The sequence below is a fragment of the Ovis canadensis genome, chromosome 2 (assembly GCF_042477335.2).
Source record: "Ovis canadensis isolate MfBH-ARS-UI-01 breed Bighorn chromosome 2, ARS-UI_OviCan_v2, whole genome shotgun sequence".
Taxonomy (NCBI): domain Eukaryota; kingdom Metazoa; phylum Chordata; class Mammalia; order Artiodactyla; family Bovidae; genus Ovis; species Ovis canadensis.
Window position 1 is genome coordinate 152747357 of NC_091246.1, and position 22447 is coordinate 152769803.

At 37.2% G+C, this 22447-nt stretch overlaps 1 protein-coding gene across 1 annotated transcript in view; it reads left to right on the top strand.

Annotated features, from left to right (window-relative positions):
* KCNH7 (potassium voltage-gated channel subfamily H member 7) overlaps positions 1–22447 on the top strand; it is a 531172-nt gene that overhangs the window by 484806 nt on the left and 23919 nt on the right. The window contains exons 10-12 of the mRNA XM_069574330.1: positions 15031–15283; positions 18470–18675; positions 20460–20556. Coding sequence (XP_069430431.1) covers positions 15031–15283; positions 18470–18675; positions 20460–20556 — 556 coding nt within the window. The remainder of the gene's footprint in view (positions 1–15030; positions 15284–18469; positions 18676–20459; positions 20557–22447) is intronic.

A 22447-nucleotide genomic window follows, 5' to 3' on the forward strand; every position in this document is an offset into this window, starting at 1 on the left:
AATTTGAGAAACAGATATAGAAAGGAGTTGAAATAAGAACCTAAAAAAGAAGAATACATTCTTTAGCAGCCAGATAGACAAAGTGTCCTTAAAGAGAAGTAGGAGAAGAAAGAAAAATGATGGAGGCTTTGGTTTTGAGGAATAAAGAAGGCGACTCAGTGGTACTCGTACGTACCACATGGTCCAGCCCCTTCGGTCAAGCAGAGACTAATTCCTCGGAACGAAGAAGGTATAGGGTCAGAGAAGAGTTGAACAAGGGAGAATATTTAGAGATTTCAATCAAGAACAACCTAGTGGGCTAAAATTGCTTAGAATTACAGTAGGACTCTTGCCGGGCAGATTCTTTACCACCAAGCCACCTGGGAAGCCCCAGAGTGGGACTCTTGAGTGACAAAACACGCACTTATAATGGACCGAATGAGCAAAGCCAATGAAAATGGAAAAGAGAATCATGAAGAATGACATACTGTTTAATAGAAATTCCTATTTCTTGGAGCTGATGTGATTTCTAAGGACGTTTTAATAAAAATCTGATTTCATTTCTTTCCTTGACTCCTTTCCTGCTCCTCTGTTATCTGATAACTCTGACTACAGACTACTACTACTAACTGCTTGCTGCTACTACTAACTACCATCTATTTAACTAGCAACTACTAACACTAACCTGCATCTACAGTCTAACTGCATTCCATCAAAACTATTGTTGCACCCATTCCCTATGTTTATTTAAATAACTTCATCTGTGCCAGGCCATCACTTTCAAATATACTCCACTAATGTCCTATTTTAATGCACCACAGTGAAATGTAATTTTGAGCTCTTTCAATGTCTAATTCAGCAACTCAGATAAAATAATCCTGTGACAGTAAGCCACACAGGATATAAAGCAAAATTTATAAAATAGCATATCTTGTCTCTACCGTAATATTTTTATTACCCTTTACTTTTTTCTAATGATACTTTATATACCGAAGTTGATATAGTCAGTGAAAAGCCTTGGATATTTCATTATAAGGCTACAATAAAATGATTACAAATATGATGCCTTTCAAGTCTGACTAGCCATCCAATGGGCAGAGACCCTGTTACCCAAGAAGTCTTCAGAAAATAAAAACACTCATGTTTAAAGATATAAGCAGCATAGTACAATTCTTGCATGGGTGAGCCTACAATTTAGATTGATAATTTTATTTGATCAGTAATAGTTTAAAAAGCATCAGTTCAAAATTAGCAATCAAGGTACAGAGAGCATTACAAATGTCTCCTAATATGAAAGACATATGCTCCTTCTCTACACTTAGATAGGAAAGTTTAAATCCACATATTTAAAAAGGGAGCATGGGAATTGGCAAAAAAAAAAAAAAAAAAACCTGCATTTAAATGATAATGACACTGAGGATTGGTGACATCTTTTATTTTTCTGTAAAGAAATAGTTGCTGTTTAAGAGTGGAATTAAAGTAATGGCTGTCTACAATGAACCTTAAAAGATATTTTCATCATCATGCTGATTAGTTGACAGGAATTGCCTGGATCAGCAGAAACTGGATATGTGAAATTTTCCACTTGCAAGAAATCTACTATTAACACACATACTTGACAATTGTATTTAGCACCTGAACCTCAGGTGTTTAAGAGAGGGCAAGTCTCATGTCCTTCCTATTTTTCCTCCAGGCTCTTTATCCTAAAGTCTCAAAAATGCCACAGAGCACAATAAATTATACCATCTGGAGCCCCCTGACATGAACAATATCAAGCTTAAGACAAGCATCTGGTATTTTCAGATTACAAATGGTATATGTTAAATCATGGTTCACAAATGATTACAGTCACTTCAGGCTGGTCTCCAACCATTATTAAGAAAGACTTGTTTACATCGAGCACCAAACTGCTTTAAGCAAATCAAGTTCGACAGTGGGATCTGATCCTGAGCCATTCCTGAGTCAAGAGAAATAATGGCAGCATGGTCTGCGGCATTACACATGAAAAATAGTCATTGCAGAAATACCACACTGAGGCAATGAACCCACTTCTATGCTTCAGTTTCTCTGTTCACGTTCTTCCTATGGTAGTAGGAAGGCAGAAATAATGTTTCAAGTTTTTTTCAACTTCCAAAATTTATGGTGCTATTCAAACAGGATTCAAGTACAGTCTCTTATGCTAAAGAGTGATCTATGTTTCTAGATGCTTTCTTTGGAACACAGGAATAATTCAAGCTCAGTACAGTTTAGGATCAATTAATAATCAGTACAGGTGAGCCAATAATGGAAAATAAGGACATCAATGTTCACTTTTAAAATATTCTTTGGAAACATGAATTTAGGTCCATTAAATTCAAATATTAGAGGAACTTGGCACTTATCAAACTTAATGGAATCAAACCATCCACAATTTATCCCAAAATAAAAGTCCAGTATTTAGTTAAAGAATTTCCCAAGACATTACCAAGAGCTTGAGAATTTATATTGAAAATGGATATGTAAATTTCCACCCACTAGACCAGATATTTTAAAATCATTTTTTAAAGGCAAAAATAAGCACAAGTAGTTCATCTTGGCCAATTGACCATATAGCCTTAAGGCAGCAGGCTCAGGAAAACTACATTTAATTATTTTTCATGGTTAGACATATTACTATCCATGGAGATGAGTGTGAATGGAAAAAAAGATATATAATCATGCCTCTTTCATGCCAGATATTCCAAAAGAATCTTTTCGTTTGCATCTTGGGCTGCTGTTAGTCAGGTGTGCTACCCCAAGAACTCCACACTCAGTTTAGCGACCATCTGGTAAGAATCTTCCTCACTTTGGGCCCAGTCCCTTGTATAGTGCATTTTAACACTTCTGGAGCCATGCTAAATCATTTTCCTCACTCTCCTGGCCATCTTCTTAACTCAGAATGCTCGACAATTCACACAGAACTGAAACATATCAGTAGTGAGAAACAGCCACCATGGTGGGAGGGAAAACCAAAGACTCACTCCATGCAAGTGTAATTATTGTGCTTGAATCATAGCGGTTCACAGCTAGCCCTTACCTAGTTTTATCTGTGAGTCAGTGTGTAGACACTAGGAAAACAGGGCTTAGTCATGTTTTCTAAGATGGGAACATTGGCCCAGAGTCTAATTCTAATTTTACCTGCCTTATGTATGAGCTGTGCTGGAGTAGGCAACACCAGAACCAAGTTCAGAATGCTTTATTATAATAAGGCAAGAATGGTTAACTGAGATGTCACTCCTATGAATTACTTATTCATAACATTTTTGTATAGATTTTGGTAACCCTTTCCTTGCCATTTTTAAAGAATTCTTTGTCATTTATAGACATTGATGCTCTGTCTCTCATCTAGATTGCAATTTATCCCTAGTCTCTTTCCAATATGCTGAGTTTGTTTAGGATATTGTCTGGATTTTAATTTTTTTGTTTTTTAGTATCATCCAATTAGTCAGCTTTTCCTGTATACTTCAGAGATCCTGTCCTGTTTCACAAAGGTCCCACTAAACCTGTGGATTACACAAGTAGTTTTCTAGGCTTTGAGCTCCATTATATGATCAAGGAAGAAAATTCTGAATCTGTTTGAAGTTTTATAAATTATCTTCACATGGATGGAAGATAGGACTTTTGGTTTTAAATACCACCCGATTTATACATTAAATTATTAGGTATAATTTGAATATATATTCCCTGATGGCTCTGATGGTAAAGAATCCTCCTGCAATGCAGGCATCCCAGGCTCAATCCCTGGGTAGGGAAGATTCCCTGGAGAAGGAAATAGCTACCCACTCCAGCTTTATTGCGTAGAGAATCCCATGGACAGAGGAGCCTGGCAGGCTATATAGTTCATGGAGTCTCAAAGAGTCAGATGCAACTCAGCACAAATATCTTTACTCCCATATTGCTCTATTCTCTGGTGGCTTAGAGGGTAAATCGTCTGCTTACAATGCAGGAGACCTGGGTTCGATCCCTGGGTCAGGAAGATCCCCTGGAGAAAGAAATGGCAACCCAATCCAGTACTCTTGCCTGGAAAATCCCATGGACGGAGGAGCCTCGTAGGCTACAGTTCATGGGGTCACAAAGAGTCGGACACAACTGAGCAATGACGCACATGGCAATATAAATTCTGATTTTTGCTTAATAGCTTTATATCACACTTTGGTATCTGACAAGGCAAGTCAACTCTTACTAATTTTGCTTTTCTTATTTTGGGGGGCATTTGAGAGTATTTATTATTCCATAGAAAATATATGACTATCTTAGTTCAATTATGACATATTCCATTTGGGCTTTTGAGATAACCCAGAGATCAGATTGTTTTTTCTAGCACACAAAAATCAGAACTTGTAACCAATATCAAAGTTTAGTCAAGAATATATGTAATCATCAGACAAATCAAGGCATGGAGATCCTTCTTCTAGTATGTGTTCTAAGTTTTACCATTGTTGTTGTTCAGTCACTAAGTCATGTCCGATTCTTTGCAACCCCATGGACTGTAGCACGCTGGGTACCTCTGCCTTCTACTATCTCACAGAGTTTGCTCAAATTCATGTCCATTGAGTCAGTGATGTTATTTAACCATCTCATCCTCTGCTACTCCCTTCTCGTTTTGCCCTCTACCTTTCCCAGCATCAGGGTCTCTTCCAATGAGTCAGCTCATAGCATCAGGTGGCCAAACTATTAGAACTTCAGCTTCAGCAACAATCCTTCCAATGAATATTCAGAGTTGATTTCCTTTAGGGTTGATTGGTTTGATCTCCTTGCTATCCAAGGGACACTCAAGAGCCTTCTCCAGCACCACAATTTGAGAGCATCAGTTCTTTGGTGCTCAGCCTCACTCTTCCAACTCTCACATCCATACATGACTACTAGAAAAATCATAGCTTTGACTCTACTGATCTTTGTCAGCAAAGTGGTGTCTCTGCTTTTTAATCTAGGTCTGTCATAGCTTTTCTTCAAAGAAGCAGGCATCCTAAGTTCATGGCTGAAGTCACAGCCCTCAGTGATTTTGGAACCCAAGAAAATAAAATCTGTTATTGTTTCCACTTTTTCCCCTTCTATTTGCCACAAAGTGATGGGACCAGATGCCATTATCTTAGTTTTTTGAATGTTCAGTTTCAAGCCAGCTTTTTTACTCTTTTCTTTCATCCTCATCAAGAGGCTCTTTAGTTCCTTTTCACTTTCTGCCATTAAAGTGGTATCATCTGCACACCTGAGGTGGTTTTTATTTCTCCCAGCCATCTGGATTCCAGCTTGTGATTCATCCAGCCAAGCATTTCGCTTGAAGTATCCTGCATAAAACTTAAATCAGATTTAACATAGGAGGACCCTAAACCATGCAGAACGAAGCACTTTTGGTCATCAGACATGCACATTTTAGAGTCTGGAAGTTACATAGCTTACAGGACATTTTCTAAAAAGTAATGTCCTATAAATCAATGAAATATTTGTTTACTGTAAGCAATTTAAACTAGACACACCCTGCCACAGATAAATGCCACTCCATAGATAAGAGCTGCCCCACACTTTTAGTGTGCTTGTGAAGAGCAGGCCATTAATCTTTGTCATTATCTAGTCACTTTTCTTTCCAGGTATTACTCAGGAAGGAGAGAGAATGAATCAAATACCTGTTGCTAACCCTTTTCTTTCTATGAATTTTATATTAATTTTTACATGACTTTGAAATTTCAATATTAAGTTCCTTGCTGCACATTAAAATCATCTGAATATATAAATGTTAGTGCTTCAGACCTACTCTGCAACACGTATTTATACCAGAATTGTTTATAGCTATGTCAGAGCACCAGTATTTTTATGTCTGTTCTAACATGTATCCAGGATTGAGAGCCACTGATTTAGAGCCTAAAATAATTGTGTCTCCTTCAGTAAAATTTTTTAAATGCTCTTAGACATTCTTACCTTTGTTATTAAATTCATTCTTAAATTTATATATCTTAGTCAACCAAATGAAATACATTATACATTTCCATTTTTACCTGCTATTTTTCTTCCTTACAGCCATGCTAACATATTGTCTGTCTCGTTTTTTCATTTGTTCTTTGCCTTACCACACGATTTGCAGGCTCTTAGCTCCCTGACCGGAGATTGAACCCCAACCCCCAGGGAACTGAAGGTGCAGAGTCCTAACCACTGGACTCTCAGGGAATTCCCTATCTGCCTCACTCTTACTGGACTTTTCCTTTACTTTGTTTTAGTCTGATTTGGGCTGGCTTTGTTTGAACAGGAGGAGAGGTCCTTGAGGATTTACTCTTGGATGTTCTAAGTATCATATCAGCAACAAAAAGAGATACATCCATTCTCTTTTGAAAAAATCCTATTTATTTTCCATATGAATTCACTAGATTCTCCAAAACAGTTTTGAATAGTAGTAGCTGACTTTTTGAAAATAATTTTACCATTAAAACTATTAGTTTAAAAAAATCCTTGCATTTCTGAAATAAATCCTACTTCATCACAGATATTTTTGATATTTTGTTGATTGTATTAGCCCGTAAATTATTCATAACTGTGCATCTATTTTACAGTGATATTGTTCTATAGTTATAAGCTTTTTAAATTTAAAGAAATCATCTGTTAAACTATGTGGTCGTGGTGGTTTTAATAGTAGTTCTTTAACCACCATTCAATCTCTACTATGGTAATTATTTATTCTGTTTCTTTCTTGGTCAATATTGATAATTCATATTTGGGAAAAAATTCATGCATTACATCTAGGCTTTCAAAGTTGTTACAAAATGGCTTCAAAGATTCTCTTTTAACTCATTTATTCAGTCTTTTTCCATATCAGTAGCTACCTCTGCCTTATCATTGCTAAATTTGCATATTTTTGTTCTTTTTTCCTTCCTTTAGCAAGCCTTTGAAAGATTCACTTATTTCACTGTATTTTTATGAACTAGCCTTTGGATTAATTTATTATTGCTACTATTCTTTTCATTTTCAGCATTTGCCTTCATTACCCTCTTTTTTATTTCTTTGTCTTGTTCTATTATTTTTACATTTGTTTTAAGTTTTTTTGAGTCTTTCTTTCTGAAATAACTAAGACATTAAGACTAATATTTTCCTTTCGATGTAAATTTTTCTGTGGTTCCATGGATTTTGATATGAATTTTTCTACTGCATTCTAAATTACGTATTTTTTGATCCAAAGGTTATCATAGAGTGTTGTTCTTAATTTTCATGTTTCTGATTTTTAGTCACTTTTTAATTATTTTTTCTAGAGTTAATGGTCTATATAACATTTCCACTTTTATAAATGTTTAAGTACCCACACCTAATACAAAATGAATCTATGACTGCATTTGTTTACAAGGACTCACTTTTATGAAGTTTTCCAAAACATGTCGTTTTATTTTCATGGGGATGGGGGAACCCTGCTCTCTCTCTTTAGTCATACTTACTTCATTCTTTTATGTGCAATGCAATTGAATTATGTGATTTCATGAACAAGTACAGCTGACGTACATATGTTTTGGAACTTACACAGCTGGTTTGAAACTCAATTTGTAGAAGTAGGAATGTACAAGGACACGACAATATGGAACATTTGGAGTGTTGGGTAACAAGACTAAACACATTTTACAGAAGTGGAATCTAATAGATGGAGGAAGAAAACTTCTGCTATTTTGAGAGCTTCTGCTATTATGAAAAAAGTTATAAAATTGCCAATAGAACCATCACTTTCCCTAGAAAACAACTGAATTGTTTTAATCTTTCTGGGAAACAAATACCATAACCAGTACAAAAAAAAATAGCATTTATGCCACATTTCTGTTCTTTGTTGCTTATTGATAAAACCGATGAATGAATGGAAAACATTTTGTACTTCACCATACTAGTAGCAACTGTAGAAATCCACTCTGATGAACAGCTATGGCAAGTCACAAGGGTTGAAGGAATCCTGGACCAAGTTTAGAGTCTTAATTCTTCCACAAATAAAATCCCTGAATGAACTTTTTGTTGCTGTTTATGCAGTTAGTCATGTTCGACTCCTTTTGACCCCGTGGACTGTAGCCCGCCAGGCTCCTGGGTCACTGGGATTTCCTAGACAAGAATACTGGGGTGGGTTGCCATTTCCTTCTCCAGGGGATCTTCCCAATCCAGGGACTGAACCTGCATCTCTTGCATTGGCAGGTGAATTCTTTACCACGAAACCACCAGGGAAACCCTTAATGCACTTATTCTTTAGTTGCGTGTGAAAAAATGGGGAAATCACCCTTCTATAGTCCTTACATAAAGCTGATAAATCAAAACATGATTGTAACATATTACATATGAGAAAATTTTCTGAAACATAAAGCTAGATTCAAGTTCAAAATGGTATATCAGATGTGAAGTGGTACTTAAATCACTTTTTCATTACATGGCAGACTGCACTGCCCTTTTCCTTAATTTGTAGGCAAGCTCAGCTCATCTAAAATCAGTCCATTTGTTAAAAAGTATTTATGAAGTATTCCTTCATCCCTTTCTTCACTCCCTCTCTCAAATAATTGGGAGGTTGAGGGGAAGGTCCTGAAATTGTTTTTCAGGATGCAGAGCCCTTCTGTTGCCTTTAGAAACTTTCCTGAGTTCCAGGGTTTCCCCCGAGACCTTATTTCAAAAATCCTAGTGTACCCTCTTAAGTCAGGCCTTTGCTGATTTAGCAGAAGGGCTCCAGAGTTGGAGTAGCAAGACTATGTATGTAAAAGTAGTAAATCCCCTCTGCCTATACATCATCACTCACACTGCAGCTCATCCTAGGCTCTGACTTAACGGGGATCAGGTTAAAGTTTTAGTGTCCTTCTGAAAGCAAAGGAACATATCATAATTAAGCTGTTAACTGGGGATGGGAACTGCAGGCCAAGGAAGGGAGAAGGGAAGGATGCAGGAAGGAGGACTCTGTTTTCATTTTTCAGAGAAAATTTACTTGTAGCACAACTGGTTCAGGATTTATGACAGTTTTCCATGTCTGTGTGCAGCAGCATTTTGTTCTGCTCATGTTTTTTGCCTAGATGATGTAACCATATGATATATGTTGAAAAGTTGCATGCAGAAAATTAGTTAATTTTCACAAGACTTATAAAAGCCCTTAGTCATGGATTCTCTAATACCCTGCTTTGCCAGCAATCTGACCACATGTGATAGTGCTATGCATTAAAACAATTCTTTCTTCTCATTAGCCACATGAAAGTAAAATAAGAAAGGAGATGAAAAAGCAGTTTGAGATTTCAGACTAAGACTATATATATTTGTATGTTTAAAACTGCTAAAAGAATGTACCTGACTTGATCAGTGGATAAACAGGTAATCACCAAGGAAAGATGAAAAATGTGTTCTCCCTATCCCTTAATGATAAACCATAATCATAGAAATAATATAATCTGGGATGACCTCAAAATTGTGAAATCCATTAAGGAACATTATCTTCTAGAAACAGTGAAAAGTGAGGTTTAGTATCTTTTAAAGATGTTATCAAATCTAGAATGTCCACATAGTATGTAATAATTATATTAGAATTTTTTAAATGGTATAAAATATTAAGGCTGTGATTTAGAGTAGAGATTTAAGATTTGATTTATTTCTTGCATAATCTATTTGATAAGCATACTTGAGTTTTAATGTTTCATTAATGAGTGTTAATTTATGTTTTGATTAATACTAGTTTATCAAGATTTAAGTATATTTAAGGACCCAAGGAGATTTCTTACTGTTAGTTGTCACAGTTATCAAAGTTGTTTCTATGATTAATTTGCTGTTTAGGGGAACCATTTGCCGCATTCAGACTGTCTTTCTCCATGTGCCCTCTTCAGGCTGCCTTTAGGAATGGCCCTCTCTGGAGCCCTGCTAAGTGAAACAAACCAAAAGCCATTTATTACAGCATAGGTCAGCTTTCCAATGCTATCTAAGTAGGGGACCTCTATTAGATCTTTTTTTTTTTTTTCAAAATGAAATACAAGAGGTCAAAACACTATGGAAGGAGGGTTTTGGTTTGGTTTATTTTTTTGGTAAAAACTCAATTGTTGACATTCTTCCAACAGAACTTAGACAGTATACACACCACAAAAAGAGAGTGTTTTGCAATGCAAGCTAAGAAACAGCAAACACTGAATCTTATATCTTCAATCTGAGGAAGGAATAATAGCATTTGATAGATGGTTAATGTGGAATAGTTATTTACATTTTTGCTGTCTCCATTTGTCATTTCTTCAGTCTGACTTTGATTTAATACTTCTATCTTGTTTTGTGGTTGTTGGGTGGTTCTGTTTGAATGTCCCTAAAATTTGATTTCTCTAGTACTAAGTTATAGGATGGATTGCACAGGCACAGAAAGCACTTTTTACTCACTTAAAAGAACAAATGTCTCATTTGTCTTATATAATTTGAGAGTTTCATGGAATTTTATCTACCTACATTCAAGTAAAAGGAAGTTAATTTTGCATTTATAAAATATTCAAGTGACTTGATATCATAATTAAGATATGGAATTTTTATCAGCCTTGAAAAAAATGTTCTGAAACTTTCAGGAACCTTTTACTCACCTTAAATTAGCTATTACCTTGATAGTTCCTTTGAACAGCCATTAGTATTGAAAACTTGCATTATAAAAGTCTGATTTGGCATGAAAATGTGGGAAATTCTGAGTAACCTTATATATATATTTTTTTCTAATCAGAGCATTTAGAGGCTTGAGGACCAGGGATATTTTAAGAATGTTTTATTCATTGTTATGCGCTCATGCCTAGTATACTGCCTGGTATACAGTAGATAATAAATATTTGTTAAAAGAATGAAGACTGCTTTTCCAAGCTGCAGGCCATGAAACTGAGCAATGGCCTTAGTCTGACATCAGGCTAACTCGGTACAACAATGGCTCCATCTGCACAGCAAAAGATGCTATGTACCCTCATAGCAGCTCCAGAGCCTGACAGACAAGAAGCTTGTGTAGAGTGTAGCAGCATGACTGCAATAATCATTAAACCAACCTGTGTCCTGGTTTGTACTTATGTATTTGAAACAGATTCTCTTTTAGCCAGGCTAAAGACTAAATAAAATGCTAAGGCTTTTATCTGCTAAGGCTCAATAAAATGCCACTATTCGAATGCTAAATGAGGAAGTTCCAAATCAGGTAGTTCAGCAGAGGAACCACCTGACCAGAAAAGGAAATCAACTGGAAGCAAGAAAGGCAACATGGCTGGGCCCAATGGAAGGGGTGCCTTGGATAAATACCCACTTAAACCCTACCTTTCTTCCCACCCTTTCAATGTGCCACTACCTCTGTTTCAAGACAGCTCCCTCTCTTATAGCTCCCATTGTAAAATCCCTTTACTTAGGCATAACCCAGATTCCAACGCCGCTGACTTACTTAGGACTTCCAAATCTCTGGGCTAGGAAGAGATTCAGTGAATAAATCCTAGCTTCTACTGAGTTCTATGTAATTGACCTAAGAAAATTAAGAAAGTCAGTTAAGGGCTAACATCATAGGAGGGTTCCTTAATCTAGACAAGTCCTTTACGCCAAGATCTGCGAATCTTACCCCCACTACATACAAACAAAGGCCTCTCCACAGAATTCTGTAGTACCTCCTTAGTTGTTGTTTAGTCACTAAGTCATGTCCAGTTTTTCTGTGATGGCCTGTAGCCCAGACTGTAGCCCACCAGGCTCCTGTGGCCCTAGGATTTTCCAGGCAACAATACTGGAGTGGGTTGCCATTTCCTCCAGGCAACCTTCCCAATCCAGGTATCAAACAAAGCTCTGTCTCCTGTGTCTCCTGCATTGGCAGGTGGATTCTTTAGGCCACTGAGCCACCAGGGAAGCCCCATGGTACCTCCTACTAGAGTTATTTTCTCCAGTGATTGTCACTTCTGTTAAGATTGGTGTTAGGAGCTGACAACACATGAGAAAGACACTTGATAAGAGAAAGATATTGAAAAAGTTTCCCAAGTGCCCTTAAGGCTTCATGGATGACTCTAAGAATACTGGAATTCCAAAAACATCGTTCTAAATTGATTTAGTAACTGACTACTTTCAAAAAGGATTTAAGACAACTCACAGTGAAAACCTGAGTGCAAAATTACAAGCCGAAATGTTTAACACAAGTCATAAAGAGGAAACAAAAGTTAGATGAAAGGAAAAAGAATTAGAACTGTCTTGAGGCAATGGAACACAAAATTTAGTGGTGCATTTCCTAGTCACCAAATGAGACCAACAAAATACATTGGGCACTGTATCTCTCAATTTCTAGCAAAGAGAATGTAACAGTTCTTTAGGAACAATAAATATGTGTGAAAAAAACTCACAGGAAAAGTGAGAAGTAAACTTTCTATTGCATGTCTACAATGCACAGGATGATTTACATTCATTAGCACATTTAATTGTGGGCACAACACTGTGAGGTAGATATTATTTTTACAGTAAAGGAAAATGAATCTCAAGAAAAGTTAACTGACTTGATAAAAGTCACAGCTAGTAAGGGATGGAACTAAAACTTCGACTCATGCCTATCTGATTCCACCCAGTAAGTGTACAACCCCTACCTCGATCTCATGTGCATTTCCAGCTCAAAGCACGCACACACACACACACACACACACACACACACACATGAACACACATGTGTACATGCACAATTTTTTCTTCTATAACCAGGTTATACTCAGAAAATATACCTTGGAAACCTCAGGAAAAATGCAAAGCTAGCAGCTGTAAGTTCAACATCCTCATTCTGACTACTATAATGGCAGCAGTATCTCCACTAGTGGTGGTCAGTGGCTTCAGTCGTGTACGACTCAGCAACCCATGGACTGTAGCCTTCCAGACACCTCTGTCCATGGGATTTTCCAGGAAATAATACTGGAGTGGGTTGCCGTTTCCTTCTCCAGGGAATCTCCCTGACCCAGGGATGGAACCCACCTCTCCAGAGTCTCCTGCATTGCAGGCAGATTCTTCACCACTAAGCCACAGGGGAAGCCCAGTATCTCCACAATTTGTGTGAAATATAAAATGCCTTTTTGTACCATATTATAGATAAATCCTAAGAAAAAAATAGGCATATCCAACTTGTTTCTTAGAATAATGTTCCTTATGTTTTTATTTGTATAAGGATACCTGAGAGTTATGCTGAGATCACAATAGTGGGCTTTAGCCAGGAAAAGTAAATCATATGCAAAGAAGCCAGTGAACTGGAGTTTGTTCCTACCATAGCAGAAGACAGTATCCAAACCTGCTTATCTCTAGTCTAACATCACTTGCCAAAGCCAATATGATTAGTTTAGACTGATAGAAGGATCAGCAAACTACAGGACTACTTCCATGAGAGGAGCTGGGTTGCTTATAATCCCAATAAAGAGTAGGAAAAAGGTCTCCAACCCCAAAGGCAGAAATGGACAGAGTTATCATTCTGGAGAGATCTCTGGTCTAAGTAGGAAATGCGACAGGAGTCCAGTCATGGAGGTGAAGCCTGAAGGTTACAGTTAAAGGGAGAGAGAGCTCATTCTTTGGGTCTGAGCTAGGTCCTACAGGAACTTCAGGATAAAAGTCTGGGTTTATGCAGCTGGATAAGCGGTGTCTTGCAATTGGCACACAATAGATGGTACTTTATGACAAATTTGATATTGCAAAGGCTCTTATTCTCTGTCAAAGAAACACAGATGGATAAAGTGACTTGCACAAGCATCAACCTGTGGCAAATTCACGACCAGAACACATAGAATGTGGCTTTTCTTCTAAAACACTCCTGAGCTATTTCTGTGAGTGACTCTACAATGAAGGAAGCAAGATGGGAAACAGTGGCTGTAGTATTTCAGGGCTTTCAATGATTCTTTTGTATCACGTCACAGCCAGTCTGACCAATTGCTTCACACAGTAGTCCTGCAGATGCTTTCATATATATAAGTTAACTAAAATATGATTTAATTTGAAGTTCTTCTATGGGTCACATGTATTAGAATTACATACACAAATTTATTATTTATTTAAATAAGTAATTTATTATTACTTTAGCTATAGTGTACAGCAATAACAAGATTGACCCCAAAAGGTCAGAAATCCTAAAATTATATTATCAAGCACTTATAATGCCTCCTCCCCCTACTCCAAAGAATATTTAAATGAATTATTTTTACTGACAGAGGAAAGTCAACCTGAGAGTTAAAAATCTCTATATGCCACCCAAAATAGCTAAGAAATACAGAGAAGCAAGAGTTGGGTACCTTGACTCATTGTATATGGGACATTTTTTTAATAACAAAATTTTATTCAGTTTAAAGTGAGTAACATTTGTCACAAGTTATTGTTTAATCTTTTTTACAAATTTTTATTTAGTCACTGAATAGGTTGTCAAGACCATAGAGCTGTTAGAAGCTTTATGTATGCATCATAAATTCTGGCACAATTTCTATTTCTGAAAACTGAACTGCACTTTTAAAGTACTTTTGCTGTTCTCCTTTCCTTTCTCTGTTTTCAGTACTTATCAAAATATTTAGTGTAAAATAATGTGCTTATGAAATGTAAATACTCAATGTATTGTTAGCTAAGAGCCCTCTCTGGTATATGACATTTGCAAATACCATGGCTATTTCAGGATCATTATTTATATTAATTATAACTGAGATGTATACCAGAGATAGCAGTCCAAATTGACTTGAGATTCCTTCAGAAGGCTGTCTTTCTAGTTGTACCACCTTTCATTAATTATGTCTTATTAATTGTCACATTGCATTATCTCTGTGCACAGTATGGTGCTACATAACATAACGCAGGCAATGAGAAGCAGTGTGAAATGTTGTAGGCATTATATTTTAATGAGACAGCATTTGTGTTGAGTCTGAATGCCTGCAGTTAATTCAGAGAACACATATTTGAGTTCAAATTCTGACATGTTTAGCAAACCAAATATGCATCAAGTTAGGTGAAGTAGAAGCATTGTGAGACCTCCTGTGTGACAGTTACTACACCTGAAGTGCTATGAACAAGAAGTATACTTTATTTCAGGTGGAGGTCCTCTGTGTGCTGGTAGTATGAAACTCTTTCTCTTTTTTTCTTCAGGTCCTAAAGGGTTTCCCAGAATGTTTACAAGCTGACATTTGTCTACATCTCAACCAGACTTTGCTGCAAAACTGCAAAGCCTTTCGGGGGGCAAGTAAAGGTTGCCTTAGAGCTTTGGCAATGAAGTTCAAGACCACCCATGCACCTCCAGGAGACACCCTGGTTCACTGTGGGGATGTCCTCACTGCTCTTTATTTCTTATCCAGAGGCTCCATTGAAATCCTCAAAGATGACATTGTGGTAGCTATTCTGGGTGAGTGTTTTAAAATTGGACAGTCACAAATTCAGCTTTTAGCCAGTGTAGTGCGTAGTTTAAAATGACAGAAAACAGGACTTTCCTATTTATTTATGAGTACTGTTTAAGATTGATGAATAATTTTAAAGCTTTACTTAAAATTCAATTCAAATCATATTAACCTTGCAGAAAATACATTTTCTTGACTCTCTCACTTGTTCTCTGGTGTGTAAATGCTTCCATTCTTGGCAGCCACTTAAGCCTTTGAGGCCAAATATATGAAAATGGCATTTTCCTTTTCGTGTTACAGGATCGTGGATTCATGCTGAGTCCTCATCACCTTAAATAAAATGTATATGTAATAAGCATACTTGCTAGCATGTGCCAATGCCTGTCATCAACTAGGTTTGTATGTTGATGAATTCATCTATTTGCTGTACACTTTACTACTGTGTCCCATCAAATAGAATTATATGAGTCCTTACCTAGGTTATGAGTAATATACGGCTATAAACAACACACAGGGATCAAGGTGTTGAGGAGATAAAAATTCATAAGTTAAACTGGTTTGGGTGCAAAAGAAAGTCCATCTCTCCAATCTGCCTCTTCAAAAATAAATTTAGTCAGTGTGAACTTGTAGGATTTCTTTGGAATATTAGAACAATGGGAAAGCACAAGGGGGCAGAGAGAAATGAGATCAGTTTTTGTTCTCTCCTATCCCCTAGCCAGTAAGTTTAAGGCTCTGTCTCCCTGGGAGCACCCACTCCCAATGTTTAGGAACATATACACTCATTTTTTCCCCATGGATTAAATCTGGTTCTATTTAAATAAAAAGCACATAATTCAGTGATTTCCTTTTACTTGGCTCTTGATGTTAACATCCAAAGGATGAGGATATTGTCTGTTTTCTTCTCTATTGTATAGAACCAGTGAGCCTAACACAGAACCCAATACATGAATGAAGATGTTTGAGAGATTTATATATCTTGGTAATTATATCATGATGAGAAATTTTTTAAAAATTTTCTCAAACTTGATCAGAGGTACAATTTGGTTTATAATCCAATAAGCAGACCAAGAATAAAAATATATTTTAAATCACTTAGCAGCTAGAGTAAAGTGAGATTTTCACTTGATTTGGCCTTGACAGTTCTAGTCTGTTGCCAAGGAAGAAGCATGCATCATTGCATTCCTGATCTTCAAATCAGCCAGCCTTAACTTCTACAGGAAGGTAACAAGCTGTCTTGCTTTATAAAATAGTAATTTTAGAATGTAGTTAAGCTGTACATGGTGACTGGCTTACTCTTTGCTCACTTACAATCATGTAAAATACAAATACAAAGCTCATGCTGAATTTAGTTCAGAGCTTTTCTCTGATAATATCTGTACTAATGTATCAAAACTATAAAGACTTTCAAGAGATTCTCCTTTCCTGTCTCCATTTCCATGTAAATCTTCACTTAAAAGCCTCAGAAATTACGATTCCTCATTCAATTTTTTTAAAAGCTAAGTATTTATTTAAATGAAAGTTAAAGTATTCTCTCCAACATGAATTTTTCTTATAAAGATATGGCATCTGATTTCTCCCCATTACATTCACATTTAAAATAAGAACATCACAGAGTTTTTCTCTTACCTCGAATTTTTTTGTTTAAAAGTCTTTGGTAGTTTCCATAGTTGGGTATATATGGACTTGTTTACCAAAAAGATAAGTAACAGGTCCACTAAGGTTTTTCTAAATCTGAAAAGTAGCTTTAGGATATATGTATATATGTAAGAAGGTACATTTTACACTGCCATCTCCTACCTTTCAAAGTTACATAATCAATACTCCATCAGTAGTTACTGCACGTGTATCTCATAGGTACAATTTTTAAGTATCTTGGCTTCAGAGACAGAAAGATCTAAGTGGCCGTGACGTTCAGGGAAAAGAATGGGAGGAGATGAGATATATCAACTGTGCAAAGATTTTAACTGGAGTCAGAATGCATGGGATGTAGTTATGGCTGCTTTCTCTCTACCTTGATCTCACCCAACTAAGAAGGTGACCTTGACTTAATCCGTTTACACTCTGTAATCCTCTTTCATTTTCATAACATTTGGATAATAATTAGTAATTTTTTCATTAGGTTATTTTGGGGATCAAGTGAGATACTGCACCTAAGCATTTGAGGCAGAGCCTGACACCTGCTTAGTCTTCAATAAGCATTTGTTGTTACTGTCATTCTCTTCCTCACAGTTGAAGGAGACCTAGGAAGGAAGTGACACGTGGCTAGGCAGAGGGGATGGGAAGGGCCCATCAGAAACCAGACACTGAAATAACCCCAGGCTTGGCAAAAGAGCAGGAAGGACACACCTTCGGAATAAAGGCCATACAGTTTGAAAATATAACTAGATGTATTATTAAGGGCAGTTCCAAAAGTAGTTACTAAAGGCAAATGGGTGTATTCAAATCGTACCCCTAGTCCTCTAAGTTAAAAGAGATCTACCGTAACCCATGCTTGGCATCACCTCCTGAGACCATTCTGAGATAGAAAGTTTGTGACTCACCGCAGCCTTTCCTTTATTCCTAGAGTGACGGAATTAGACCACACTAGACTCTTGCCAATGGCACCCCACTCCAGTACTCTTGCCTGGAAAATCCCATGGACAGAGGAGCCTGGAAGGCTGTAGTCTATGGGGTCGCTAAGAGTCGGGCACTACTGAGCGACTTAACTTTCACTTTTCACTTTCATGCATTGGAGAAGGAAGTGGCAACCCACTCCACTGTTCTTGCCTGGAGAATCCCAGGGACAGAGGAGCCTGGTGGGCTGCCGTCTATGGGGTCGCATAGAGTTGGACACGGCTGAAGCGACTTAGCAGCAGCAGCAGCAGCAGGCTCTTGCCAAGAATATAGCAGACCAAAGCCATGTTTGCTGCATTCCAGATGCTTAGCCTAGAATCAAAACTAGGAAATAATGGGGATTATACCAGGACCAGGGCTCTGAAAGGTAAGATTCTGGTCAGCAAACAAATGCAACTGAGGCAGTCCATACATGGCTCTAGGACTGTGCTGCCCAAGTGTCTGTTGGCAGTCAGGTCTTACATGGGAAATGTTTGGTTCAGGGATAGGTCAGTGGTCCCCTTCAACTTTTAGAAGTAAAACATTAAGTTCAGATTTCTTTCATTTCTTTTTTTTTTCCTTTTCTCATTTTGATCTTTTAGGAAAAAATGATATATTTGGAGAAATGGTCCATCTTTATGCCAAACCTGGAAAGTCTAACGCAGATGTAAGAGCACTCACATACTGTGACTTGCATAAGATTCAGAGAGAAGATTTGCTAGAGGTTTTGGACATGTATCCTGAGTTTTCCGATCACTTTCTCACAAACCTAGAGCTGACTTTCAACCTGAGACATGAGAGTGCGAAGGTATATGTTACCTGCTCAGTTTTGGACTCTGACATTTTATTATATCCTTAGATGCCCAAGGACCTCTGAAAGATCAAGTGAAATAGCGTAAACAGTTAAAAAATTGTGACTATTCGAAAGGAAAAGCCAACTTAATGTTAGAATTTCTCAATTATAAAGAAGGAATTAGGTCTAATTGCCCTCAAGTATGTTGAATAACTTTAGTAGTTCAATTTGACCTTTTAGGAACTTTTAGGAGCTATACTTGATCAATAATAGCCTTTTTTTTATATTGAATGTGACAGTTATTTGTTACAAATGGGTGATTCTAGGCTATTGAAAATCACCTAAAAGGAATTTATCTTATACAGAGGTTAAAATATTCTCTCAGATACTATTTACACTGTATATTGGTTAGCAGTATCTTTTCAATAATCATGAAGTTAAATTCCTAAAGTTTAGGTACATATTTAACACAATTTCTAAATTGTAGAAGTATAAATTAATCAGGCCTATACCTAAGTCAAAATTACTGAGGCAGAATGAATAACATATACTCTAGTAGAAATAGTATCTTAAATAATGTTACATGTGATTTAACATAGGATCAATTTCGAGAGCGTAGCCCTTAAGGCCCTCACTCACCCTCCTCCACCAGGAAAATGTGTCCTTATCACCTGAGAGTATTCTAAGAATAGATTTTATGTTGTAGCCCACAGTTTATTACTAGGTCGTTCTCTATCTCCTCACCCTCCCGACCAAACTCATAATCCTAACTCCATCTCTAAACACATTTCTTGCCAGAAACCAAATGTTTTGACACTTGCAAATGTATTTTAATGTTAACTAATAAAGTCTCTGGAAAGTAAGATTCTCAAGTCAATAGTTAGGTAAAACTTGGTAGATTTCATTTTCCCTAGAGTTATAGTCATTCCCAGGATACTGTGAGAGAAGAGACTTAAAGAATTTAAGGTCACCAGAGTACCATTTGATAACCCGAAGCACCAGCTCAGATAATTACTTCTTTACAAAATGCTGAAAGTTGAAAAATCAGGTGGTAGGAGGTCGAAGTTACCAAGAGTGTATGCTTTTTATAATGATTTTAATTCAGAATTTTATCAAGTTGCAGTTTAAAATCACTGACCTCATTCTTATTTTGCTTCAAAATAAGAAGATGCTTCAAGCATCTACCTCAGATAACTTCTTTGTAAAAATTATAGGCAGCAACCAAATAAACAAAACAGAAGCTTCCATTTGTTTTATTTATTTGGAAACCCCCAGTTTTGTTTATAAGAGAGGGAGGAAGGAAGAATGGGGAACAAAATAGGCTTCAGAGCATAGTGTTCATTGAATTCAACCTTGTATTTATTGCAAAATTTAACCTTGCGATCTTTACCATGTAATTTAAACATCATAGCTAATTATAATTACACATTTTTTTCTGCAGTGATACAGATTTTTCAATTTTTTAAATTGTTGCTATTTTTATTTTAACTTTTCCAAGTTACATAAAATATATTACACAGGGAGAAATATATGTTGTCTGCAAGTGTTGACATCATCCCCAAACATTTCTGATAAATAACTTCTACAACTATGGTTTCCCTGGTTAAACTACTAGAATTATTCTCTGTCTATTTTATAATTTAGAGAAAATCATTAAGCAAAGTGTTGTAGTTATTTGCCTGCAATCTATTAATTAAGTCTTAGTGGTTGAAATGATATGAAATAGTAGAGTTTACTGATGATACACTGTGTTCAAACTGAATAATCTTCCACTTTATCTTCATGTTCCATTAACAAAGGCTGATCTCTTACTACGATCACAGTCCATGAATGATTCTGAAGCAGACAACTGTAAACTGCGAAGGAGATTGTCATTTGATAGTGAAGGAGACAAAGGTAATTCATTCGTTTCTAAAGTTTAAGTGTGGAGCCTGTGAATATTAGTCCTGCTTATTTAAATGCTCATTGTACTTCTTCAAGGGTAAACTTAATTCAAATTTTAGGAAGGCAAATCCTTTGCTTTTTTCAGTAGCTAATGATGTGGTTTCTGATTGATAACTCTCAACAGTGTTTCTCAAGACCCGATCCTAGGCCCTTTTCTTCTCTTCTTATCCTATATCATACTCTTCCCCTAAGTAATTTCATTTATACCCATAGTTCAATTATATTTTTTGCATACATGTGTGTGCTAAGTCGATTCAGTTGTGTCTGCCTCTTTGTGATCTTGTGGACTGTAGGTTGCTCTGTCCATGGGATTCTCCAGACAAAAATACTGGAATGGATTGCCATGCCCTCCTCCAGGGATCGAACCCTCCTCCTTCCCAACCCAGGGGTTGCACCCGTGTCTCCTGCACTGTCTCCTGCATTGGCAGGCAGGTTCTTCACCACTAGTGCCACCTAGGAAGCCCTATTCTATTTTCACGTAGGAGATGTGCATGAAAGTGAAAGTGCGAAAGTGTTAGGCCATTCACTTATGTCCGACTCTTTGTGACTTCATGGACTGCAGCCCACCAGGCTCCTCTGTCCATAGGATTCTCCAGACAAGAATACTGGAGTGGGAAGCTATTCCCTTCTTCAGGGGATCTTCCTGACCCTGGGATCAAACCCAAGTCTCCTGCATTGCAGGCAGATTCTTTACCGTCTGAGCTACCACAGAAGCTCCGGAGAAGTACATATTTACATCTTAATACCAGAATATCTAGGGACTTCCCTGGTGGCACTGGTGGTAAAGAATCCACCTGCCAGTGCAGGTAGGCGTAAAAGATGCATGTTCGATCCTTGGGTAGGGAAGATACCCTGGAAGAGGACATGACAGCCCATTCCAGTATTCTTGTCTGGAGAATCCCATGGACAGAGGAGCCTGGCAGGCTGCAGTACATATGGTTGCATAGAGTCAGACACAACTGAACCAACTTAGCATGTGCATACCAGAACATCTGAACTTCAGCCTCCTATATCCAAATGCCTATTAAACCATCTATATGAAATTGCAACAGCAACTCAAACTCGGTACTTCTTAAATTGAAATCATCAGTTTCCCTGGAAACCTCTCTCTCCATCAGTTGCCATGTCTCTAAATGGCACCACTATTCAACACATTGCACAGACTAGACATTCTCTCTAGGAACCAATTTTCTCTCAACCTCTCCATCAGCCTTGGCAAAAAGTCTTGTTATTAGTACCTCCAACACAGTCATTTACTCTTAAGACCAGGTCTTTTTTGGTTCACTCTTCTCCATCTTCATAATCACAACTCTGGGTCGGTGAAACATATTTCAACTCACCTTGCCAACTTGCCCCTGTTTCATCTATTGCTCACACTGGACCACTGGTAATTTTTTTTTTTTCTAAATCCAGTTTGGTTTATCCAGCTATATATTTAAAGTCCTCTAAGGACTTCCCATTCCCTAAATTCTTCATAGGGTGAGTCTATCCCAACCTTTTCAGTCTTATCTCATAGCATCTTTCCTTTACCAGCTCCTCTCTTTTGCAACATTTATTCCAGTTGCGCTTCCATATTATTTGCATCATTATTTAATCAGTGATGTCTGCCTGTAGATCATACACCTCATGGGAAATAGTTGGTCGCCTAAAGCTTCAGTGCTTGCCTCAGCAAGTGTTCAACGAATATTTGCTGAAAGAATGAATGAACTCATGAACTAGCATTTGAGCGTCTTCCATGTGATTCTTTTCCTCATTTCGCCTTTTTAATCAAAGTTCTTTTCTTTGTCCTCTTTCCTCTGAATTCTCTCCCAAGGGGAGCTCATCTCTGAGCTTTAACTTGCTC